This window comes from Balaenoptera physalus, assembly GCF_965194825.1.
Source record: "Balaenoptera physalus genome assembly, chromosome: 16".
Classification (NCBI taxonomy): Eukaryota; Metazoa; Chordata; class Mammalia; order Artiodactyla; family Balaenopteridae; genus Balaenoptera; species Balaenoptera physalus.
Window position 1 is genome coordinate 351,668 of NC_138898.1, and position 9,833 is coordinate 361,500.

Genomic DNA, 9,833 nt, shown 5'->3' on the forward strand with positions numbered 1-9,833 from the left:
CCTAAATCTCCAAATCTCTGCCAAATCTCCCTCCTACAAGGACACTTGTCACTGGACATAGGGCCCACCTGGATAATCCAGGATGATCTCTTCATTTCAAGGTCCTTAATCACGTCTGCAAAAACGTTATTCCAAATAAGGTCCCATTCATAGGTTCCAGGGATCTGAAGTGACTATCTTTTGGGGATCCCCATTTAGCCCCCCACACAAGTGAAAGCCCTGACATAAGAAACACACGTCACAGCGCATGCCCCCACACATACCCACACAGCAACCAGACACACAAATACTAACACAGAGGCATAAACCGAGCCCTGCAGTCTGGACACACACGCACCAACACACAGAGACACGATGACACCAGCATCCAGACACACAACACACTGACACACAGGGTCCCAGCATCCCATGACCTCCTAACATACAGAAAAACACCAGGCACAGTGCACCCCATACACAACACACACAACATCACACGTTGCCCTGACATGCAGACGCGCTGTGGCCTGGACACACATCCACCAAGACCCGGACATCCCCCCACACCTTGTGTCCAGTCACTCGGATACTAACATACGACCAGCATCTTTGTCACCTAGTACGGGACACAGAGACATACCCTGACACCTTGATGGCCAAACAGGACACAGCTTGACATATGTGGTCATGCAGACACACACCTACCAATTGGATGCACCTGAGGGCACACACACTGAGCCCCCCCTCCCAAAATCCTGCATGTCTTGACCCTGGGGTGGGCACAGTGAATGAGGGAGGGATTACACAGGTCTCTTTGGCTCTGATTTCCAAAGGAAGGACTGACTGACCCCTCCACAGAGGGCCCCTCCCTGCCTCTGCCCCAGTATGCACACTCTGTGCCTCGAGAGAAGCAGCTCCCAAAGGTCCCTGTGAGAAAAGGAAGACTCCAAATCTGCCCACATGTTTTGTGCCCTGCCCACAAACAGTGTAGCCGAACCTGCTCCAGCGTGGACAGAGCAGGTAGAAAGAGCCTCGGGGAAGGAGGAGCACCTTTTACCTCTGTCTCCAAACTAGCGCTCCTTCCCTACTTCATTCATTCCCAAGTCTTGGTGAGGTGGGTGCCCTGTCACCCCCAGACCTGATACAAGCATCCCTGCCAAGAGCCCAGTTCTGGGGCACAAAGGAGCAAGGAGGGCACTGGCTGCTGGTCTAGGACCACCGCCCTAAAGTAGACAGGCTGCTCAGTCACCCCAATAAAGCCCACGGCCTCAAACTGCCCCGGCAGTGCCAGGAGCCGGGCCACTTCCTGAGCGTGGCCACAGGCAGACGTGGTCACAGGGCTGCTTGGCAAAGAGGCTGGATCCTGCTTTGCAGGCTCAAGGCCCCCGGGGGCCAGGAGGTCAAGGTCCCAGGGGAGGGCGGCCTCCTTCGCTGCCCCTTCCAGTCGCTTCCATCCGTGCGCCCTGGGCTTGGGGCAGCACCAGCGCCCCATCGTGCCTCAGTTTACCCCAATGCCTGAAAAACACCTCCCGCCCGACGGAGGCATAACTGGCCACTTCGCCCTGACGGCCCAGCCCACGCAGGCGACGGACGGGGTACCGGGCAAGCGGATGGCTGCATGAGCCCCCTCCCCCGACCCGTCTCTCCCGTCGCGGATAGCGGCAGGAATACCGCGAGAGTTCGCCCCCTCCCCCCCACAGTAAAACTGTCAAAGGTGGGAGGGGCGGGAGCGCGCATGTGCGCAGCGCGGCGCGCAGCCTGCGCCGCCCGGACCCCGCGCCCCGCGCCCCGGCCCGGCCCGGCCCGGCCCCGGCCTCCGCCCGGCCCCGGCCCGCTGGGCGCCGCAGGTAAGCGCCCGGCCGCGCTCCCGGCCGCGACCCCGGGCGGCCCCCGCGCCGGCCGCGCCCTCGACCCTGACCCCGCGCGCAGGTCGGGGGGCCGGACCCGGAGCCCCCGCCCGCCGCCCCCGCCGCGCCCGGACCCCCGCGCCGCGCCCCGCGCCCCGCGCCGGCGTCGCGTCCCTGCCTCCTTCTTCTCCAGAAAAAGTCGCCATTTTGGTTCACTGCCTTTGGGCCCCCCCCTCCCCAGGCGCCCGGGATCGGCCCTTCCGGGGCCACGCCGGGCCCGCACCCGCCGCAGGTGACAGGTGGGTGGCGAGGCCAGCCCCCAGGTGTGCGTCCCCTGGCCAGCCTCATCCGCGCGCCCGGGCCTAGGCCGGGGTCCCGGGCCGAGCGGCCTGGGCCGCGGTCCCACCGCCAGCGACGCCTGTGGTCAGCGCGAGGCGCTCCTATTGCCCCCTCCAGAGGGTCCCACCTCTGCGACCCTGCTGGCCCCTCTGGGGAGGGGCAAGCCCTTTCTCCTCCTGGTGCGCGAGTCACAGGCCTTGAATGGAAGGGGAGTCTGCCTCCTAGGCCAGCCCTGGTCCCCAGGGCTCCCAACTCCGAATTCTCCACCCAAGCTGGAGGAAGACTGGAAAGGTGGGGCTCAGCAGGTACCCACAGTAGCCTCTGCTGGGGTCAAAAGGGCGCTGGCATGTCTCCTTGGAAGTATCAGTGTGAGGGCTTCCAGAGAAGTTTGTTTAGAGCCCTCTGGACCCTTACCGACCCCAGGCCCAGGATGTAGGCAGCCCCCTGACCATGGGCAGTGAGTGTCCCGATCTCTGATCTCAGCCGCCCAGATGGCCTCTGGACCTCCTAGGCACAGCAGATCCTTCCTTTTCTCTCTGTTAGAAGTTAGGAGACTTCCCTGGCGGTCCAGTGGTTAAGACGCCATGGTTCCACTGCAGGGGGCACCGGTTCAATCCCTGGTCGGGGAATGAAGATCCCACATGCTGTGTGGCGCAGCCTTAAAAAAAAAAAAAGAAACCATCAGGGGAGGGGTAACCTGCCCACATGCCGCCCCCCCTTCCTCTGTGGCCTTAAGCGTCCCTGTGGGAGGACCCAAAAGGGCTGAACTCAGAGTCGCCCCAGCTCTCAGAGCGTGGGGTCCCCCAGCAGAATAGGCCCACAGAAGCCCAGCCTCAGTCGGCGGAATGTTCTCTGTGGCCAGGGGCCTGTGGTCTCTGGAGTGGCGCTGGTGGGCCTGTAGGTTGGGGACAGAGAGTCTCTTGAGGGTGGAGGTGAGGAGGTCAGCCAGGTGGAGGGATCCAGCATGAGGCGTCCGTCTGGTTGGAGGGGCCCCAGCGGGAAACAAAGCAGGGCAGGGGGTCAGGGAGGGTGGCTCAGCTGGCACAGGGACCAGAAGCCGGTGCTGCAGGGTCCTTGGTCTGCTCCCCCTAGAGAGGGTGTGTGTGCAGTTGGGGAGTGGTTTGGGGCCCTCAGTGCCCACCTGGGCCATCTTCCAACTGTGTCCTGGGGAGAAGGATGCGAGGGCACCCACCTGGGCCCCAGAGCGTGGCCTTGGGTCTGGGTGGGGCTGTGGGGGAAGGTGTTTCTAGGTGCTGGGCCAGCACAGCCTGTGAGCCGGCAGCCACGCTGGTGTCATAATTGGCCCCCGAGGGGTGTCACTGGCCTCCCTCCCCTGGGGCACTCCGCCTCTCCTGGAGCCATCCCCAGCTAAGCACCAGGTACGAGGTGCATGAAAGGTGCATGATTCTCTCGCTCTCTGGGATGGTGTGTCTGGAGGCAGGGAGCCCCCGGGAGCTGGTGAAGGTCTCAGGACAGGGCTAGATTCTTCCACGCTGATAGTGTTTTCTGGGTCATCCAGGGAGACTTTGGCTGAGCAGCCCCTCCCCTAAACCGGAACACCCCCCCCCCCCCCCCCCCGCCCATCCACCCCTTCACCTGCTTTCCCTTGTGGCCAAAAACACAGGCGGGCAGGCTCCCCTTCCTCAGGCCGGAGAGTGGGCCTGTCTGGGGCAGGGTCAAGAGCAGCCCATGTCAAGTCCTGAGTTGGGCCCAGTGGACCTCATGGGCCTGTCCACTTGCTCTGCAGAGATGACCGATCCCTTTTGTGTTGGAGGAGGCCGCCGGCTCCCGGCGTCCAGCAAGAGTGGGCCTGGGAAGGATGGCGGCCGGAATGAGGTCCGACTTCCCATGCTTCACGACCCACCGAAGCTGGGTAAGAGGAGTCAGGGCAAGGTCAACTCCAGGTGGTCACGGGCAGCCACTGCTGGGTGTGGGCCTCCCTGGATGTCCAGCTCCTGGGCGCCCAGCCTTGGCTCCTGAGAGGCTTCCCGGGGTGGGGGCAGCCTGGGGCCCTGGGTGGGCCACGGCCTCCTGCCCCTCGTGCCTCAGTGCAGGGGGAATGAGGCCCCTTCCAGGCGGGACCAGCGCCCTGGGTGGCAGACAAGGCTGCGGGGAATGCAGCCTCTGAGCCTTGGTGTGTTGTGTGCTGCAGGGCTGCCGGTAGTCCGGGGTGGGCAGACAGCGCCCAGCCAGGCCCCGCTCTGCTTTGACCGGGGAAGTCCAGCCAGCGACAGAACGGAAGGGAAGAAAAAGGGGCGTCCAAAAGCCGAGAACCAGGCACTCCGAGACATTCCTGTGAGCTCCCCTAGGGCTGGGTGGGGCTCTTGCAGGGTCTGCGGGGGAGCCCACTGCCTTGCCAGGCCTGCCTGCTGCGTGTCCAGTGCCGAGCCCTCAGCCCGGATCCACTGGCTGCTCCGTGTGCGAGGGCTTCGAGAGACGGCCTGGGGCCCAGTGGGTCCTGTGCGGGGCTCCTGCAGGCCTGGGGACAGTGCTGAGTTGGGGGCTGGCCAGCAGAGGCCTGGGTGGCTGCAGGGTCAACAGCCTGGCCTTTCCCACGCCCAGCTCTCCCTGATGAACCAGTGGAAAGACGAGTTCAAGGCGCACTCGAGGGTGAAGTGTCCAAACGCTGGGTGTTGGCTGGAGTTCCCCAGCATCTACGGGCTCAAGTACCACTACCAGCGGTGCCAAGGGGTAAGGGGCTGCGGCCTGGGGAAGGGGAGGCCTGGGGCCCACCCTGCCCTGGCTGTTGGCTTGGGGGTGTCCACGCCTGCCCTCTCCACCCAGGGTGCCATATCAGAAAGGCTGACCTTCCCCTGCCCCTTCTGTGAGGCTGCATTCACCTCTAAGACCCAGCTGGAGAAGCACCGGATCTGGAACCACATGGACCGACCCCTGCCTGCCCCCAAGCCTGGGCCGGTCAGCCGGCCAGTCACCGTCAGCCGGCCCGTAGGGGTCAGCAAGCCCATTGGAGTAAGCAAACCTGTCACTATCAGCAAGCCCATCGGCATCAGCAAGCCAGTGACGGTCAGCCGGCCCGTGCCAGTCACCAAGCCAGTGACAGTCAGCAGGCCTGTGCCGGTCACCAAACCAGTGACGGCCAGCAGGCCCGTGCCAGTCACCAAGGCTGTGCCGGTCACTAGGCCTGTGCCAGTCAACAAGCCTATACCAGTCACCAAGTCTGTGCCAATTGCCAAGCCAGTAACAGTCAACAAACCGGTGCCGGTCACCAAACCAGTGACCATCAACAAGCCGGTGTCTGTGACAAAGCTTGTGACAGTTACGAAACCCGTGCCAGTTGCGAAGCCGGTGACGGTCAGCAGGCCCATTGTGGTCAGTAAGCCGGTGACGGTCAGCAGGCCCATTGCCATCAGCAGACACGTGCCGCCCTGCAAGATGGTGCTGCTGACCAAGTCTGAGAACAAAGCTCCACGGGCCGCGGGGAGGAGCAGCGGTAAGAAAAGGTATGGGGTCTCCTGCTGGGCTGGGGTTGGGTGTCCCCGGCTGCAGCTCAGGGGTGACAGGGCCCAGAGCGGGCCCTCCCGCCCCTTACCTCCCTGCTCTCCGCAGGGCTGCGGACGGCCCGGATGCCTGCCCCCTCCCGCCCAAGCAGGCGAGGCCGGAGAACGGGGAGTACGGCCCGTCCGCCACAGACCAGAGCTCAGCCTTCCCGCTGAGCACAGACCCCAGCAGCAGCCCCCTTTCTCTGGGCAGCAGACCCTTGGGGGGCAAGGAGGCGCCGAGGGCCGCGGGCCCCGTGTCCCTGCCTGAGGAGGGTGCGGAGCGCACAAAGCACAGTAAGACGAGAGCAGGGGGCGGCGGCAGGGCGGGGGCAGCGGCCAGCCGGCCCGAGCCTCCCGATGGTTATTTGACCAGAGCCTTGTTCTCTGTTTTCTCTCCCCCGAGTCAGGAAGGAAACAGAAGACACCCAAGAAGTTTACGGGTGAGCAGCCCTCCATCTCAGGGACTTTCGGACTCAAAGGTGAGGTCTGGACCAGCCGGGCACCTGTGGGGCCGAGCACACGCGGCGGCCGCGCCCTCAGCCTGCACCTGCCCCTCCCGCGTGTGCACGTAGGCCTGGCCAAGGCGGAGGACAAAGCCCGCATCCACCGCGCCAAGAAGCAGGAGGGGCCGGTCCCCGAGGAGGCGCGGAAGAAGGGGCCAGCCCCCACCAGCACCGTCAGCAAGGAGGTGCCGGCCCCCGTGGCCCACCCAGCCCCAGGTGGGAGCTGCCGGGTGGCAGGGCACAGGCCGGGTCTTGATGGTGGGGCGGGTCCTGAGCCGCAGGGACGGGGGCCGAGCGTGGACCCTGGGTTCTGTGCTTGGCGTCCAGGGCATCTGGGAGCTCCTGCCTGCCCCTGAGGCCCTGGCCCTGCTCCACAGGTGGCCCTGAGGAGCAGTGGCAACGGGCCATCCACGAACGGGGGGAGGCCGTCTGCCCCACCTGCAGCGTGGTCACCCGAAAGACCCTCGTGGGGCTCAAGAAGCACATGGAAGTGTGTCAGAAGGTAAGGCTGCCCCCGGTTCCTGGGAGGGGAGGCGGCCCAGGGCCAGCTGCTCACAAGCGTGCCCGTCTGCAGCTGCAGGATGCACTTAAGTGCCAGCACTGCCGGAAGCAGTTCAAGTCCAAGGCGGGCCTCAACTACCACACCATGGCTGAGCACAGCGCCAAGGTACGCCACTGGGCCCAGCTGCCGTCTGGCCCTGCCCGCTGGCCGCTGGTCTGCTCCCCCCGCACCCGCGCAGCTCTGCCTGCTGGCCTCTCACTAGCAGAGCCTAGTGGCTCCCGTGCCTGACTGGGGGCGTCCGTGGCCCCGGCCCCTGGGCAGGGGCAGGGGCCCCATGGTGGCGGGGGCACTGAGGCTGGCCTGCCCCCCAGCCCTCTGACGCCGAGGCCTCGGAGGGGAGCGAGCAGGAGCGGCGGGAGCGGCTGCGGAAGGTGCTGAAGCAGATGGGGCGGCTGCGCTGCCCCCAGGAGGTCAGTGGGCCGGCGGGTGCGGGCGCCAGGCGGGATGGGGCCCGCCGCGCTCCGGCCACTCACCTGCCCCCGGCACCCCAGGGCTGCGGGGCCGCCTTCTCTAGCCTCATGGGCTACCAGTACCACCAGCGACGCTGCGGGAAGCCGCCCTGCGAGGTGGAGACCCCTTCCTTCCCCTGCACCCACTGCGGCAAGACCTACCGCTCCAAGGCCGGCCACGACTACCACGTGCGCTCGGAGCACGCGGCCCCGGTGAGCGGCCCACAGCCCGGCCTCCTGTCCCTCGGGCACCAGGCAGGCGCGTCCATGTGCTGCCTGCCACGCGTGCGCCGCCTTCCCTCCCAGGGGCCCACGTGCATCATGGGTCGGGGGGAGTGAGCCTGGGGTGGGCTTCCGTGTCCCCAGGGCACTTGCTCGTACGTGCTCTCTGTGGCACGCGCCACATGGCTCCCGTGGCTCATCCGGCCTCCCCCTCCCCACCCTCGCAGCCCCCCGAGGAGCCTGCAGACAAGTCCCCCGAGGCTGAGGACCTGTTGGGTGTCGAGCGGACCCCCAGCGGCCGCATCCGCCGCACGTCGGCCCAGGTCGCTGTGTTCCACCTGCAGGAGATCGCGGAGGACGAGCTGGCCCGAGACTGGACCAAGCGGCGGATGAAGGACGACCTGGTGCCCGAGACCGCACGGGTGAGCCCAGCCTCCCAGTCTCTGAGCCTGAGGCCCCCGTGACCTGGGAGGGCGTGGTTGAGGACTTTCTCAGCTCAGCAGGGAGCGTCTGGGTCACCTCCAGCCCAAGCCCCGAGCTTACCCTGGCACCTGCCCACATCTGCAGCTCAACTACACGCGGCCCGGCCTTCCTGTGCTGAACCCCCAGCTGCTGGAGGAGTGGAAGAATGAGGTCAAGGAGAAGGGCCACGTCAACTGCCCCAACGACGTGAGCCAGGGAGGCTGGGCAGGCGTGGGAACGCTGGGACTCAGGACGGAGGGCCCAGGGGTGGCCTTGGGGGGGAGCCCTCCACGTGGCCCCTGCAGGGTCCTCCGACGGAGCCCCACAGGCAGAGAGGCCTTGACCTCAGCCCTAGCGGCCCAGCCTGCCCACACCCCTGGGCAGGGGTGACTCCTGGGATCAAGTCCCCCCACTTGCCTGAGATGGGCCCCGGGTCCCCCGGGCTGGGCGCGGGGTGCACACTGGTGGGGGGCGCCTGCCGGAGGGCCCTCCCCCACGGTCGCCTCCTGCCCCCAGTGCTGCGAAGCCGTCTACTCCAGCGTGTCCGGCCTCAAGGCCCACCTGGCCGGCTGCAGCAAGGTCAGTGTCCAGGCCCTCCCGGCGGCCCGGCGTGCGTGCTTGGTGCTCCCGGCTGCCCCCCAGGGGTCCACACACACCGGGTGTGCGCCCCTGCCCCTGTGGGGCCAGGGCCAGCGCAGCCCAGGACGCTCGCCGCCTCCAGCCCCGGCCATCAGTCACGCGGTCTCGGGTGGTTTTGCCTATGGGGGTTGCTCGTCTGTGCCGGGGCAGCCCGACCTGGGCTTGGGGTAAGGGCCCTTAGCAAAGGGCTGCGACCCTTCCCAGGAGCACCTGCCTCCTCTCACCCTCTCCGTGCTTCCCGCCTCCCTTGCAGTGGGGGCACCTTGGTGGTCCTGCCACGGAGTGGCCTCGTGGGTCCCCAGAGCACGCCTGTCAGGCACCCCTCCAGATGAGCCACACAGGTCGGGGTGGTCCTGGCTGCGTCTGGGTGCTTCTGGTCCCCCAAGGGCCAGTGGTGGGGGCCAACCTCCAGGGGCCGGACTGCCCTGTGCCTTCCAGGGGGACCACCTGGTGGGGAAGTACTGCTGTCTGCTGTGTCCCAAGGAGTTCAGCTCCGAGAGTGGCGTCAAGTACCACATTCTCAAGGCCCACGCGGAGGTGCGTCAGGGACGGGCCTGGTGTGAGAGCCCTGCCGGGCCTGCGGCTGGATGCGCTGGCCCCATGGAGGGGGCCGGGAAGGGCAGGGGCGTCAGGGTGACGGCTCTTCATTTGAGCGAGTGGGCGACGTTGAGGAGTCTGCTGGTTTCTCTGCAGAGCAGTCTCCGGCTTCCCTAGAAGCTCGGGTGTCCCCAGGCCCCAGGTCCCCTGCCGCCCCGCCCTCCAGGGTCCTGGGGCCCAGGGTTCCCATCGCTGCTTCCCTCCCCCAGAACTGGTTCCGCACTTCGGCAGACCCGCCTCCCAGACACAAGGGCCCAGACTCCCTGGTGCCCAGGAAGGAGAAGAGTCCGGCTGGCGGGAAGAAGCGGGGCCGCAAGCCCAAGGAGCGACCCCCTGAGGATCCAGCCCCTGGGACGCCTCCCCACCGGGACGACTGGCCCCCAGGAGGCAGAGACAAGGGGGCCCGGGGCTCTGCTGGCCGGAAGGTGGGAGCCGGCAAGGCGCCCGAGAAGTGAGTTCGGAGCCTGGCAGGTGGGTGGGGCCCGGCCCCTTCTGTCCAGGGTGGGGCTCCAGAGCCTCCTGCCCTCCAGGTCTCCACCCCCCACCCCTGCCTGTTCATCTGTCCAGCGGGGGCGGCCAGCCCTCTCCCCTCCCCGAGGGTGGCCCTGCCCCACGCGGGCTGCCGCAGGGCACCTTGGGCTGGGGCTCCCGGGAGGGCCAGGGCAGCTGCAGAAGTGCAATAGTCTGGAGGGACCTTCACGGGCCGGCAAGAGGAAGGGCTACAGCCTGGGCTT

General features: G+C 66.7%; 1 protein-coding gene across 6 annotated transcripts; it reads left to right on the top strand.

Annotated features, from left to right (window-relative positions):
• The first annotated feature begins 1,679 nt into the window (after positions 1 to 1,679).
• ZNF512B (zinc finger protein 512B) lies at positions 1,680 to 9,695 on the top strand. Of its 6 annotated transcripts, XM_082428250.1 has the most exons (17): positions 1,681 to 1,826; positions 3,913 to 4,038; positions 4,318 to 4,460; positions 4,728 to 4,856; positions 4,950 to 5,626; positions 5,733 to 5,959; positions 6,073 to 6,144; positions 6,238 to 6,384; positions 6,546 to 6,670; positions 6,743 to 6,835; positions 7,042 to 7,140; positions 7,222 to 7,392; positions 7,629 to 7,823; positions 7,969 to 8,070; positions 8,380 to 8,442; positions 8,941 to 9,039; positions 9,309 to 9,695. In XM_082428250.1, the coding sequence occupies exons 1-17, from the start codon at positions 1,715 to 1,717 to the stop codon at positions 9,552 to 9,554; spliced, it is 2,826 nt and encodes a 941-aa protein (XP_082284376.1). In that variant the 5' UTR covers positions 1,681 to 1,714; the 3' UTR covers positions 9,555 to 9,695. The 6 variants fall into 6 exon arrangements, with proteins under 6 accessions (XP_082284375.1, XP_082284377.1, XP_082284376.1 ...); XM_082428249.1 differs by having other exon boundaries at positions 1,680 to 1,826; positions 6,073 to 6,384; XM_082428251.1 differs by lacking the exon at positions 8,941 to 9,039 and having other exon boundaries at positions 1,680 to 1,826.
• The last annotated feature ends 138 nt before the right edge of the window (positions 9,696 to 9,833 follow it).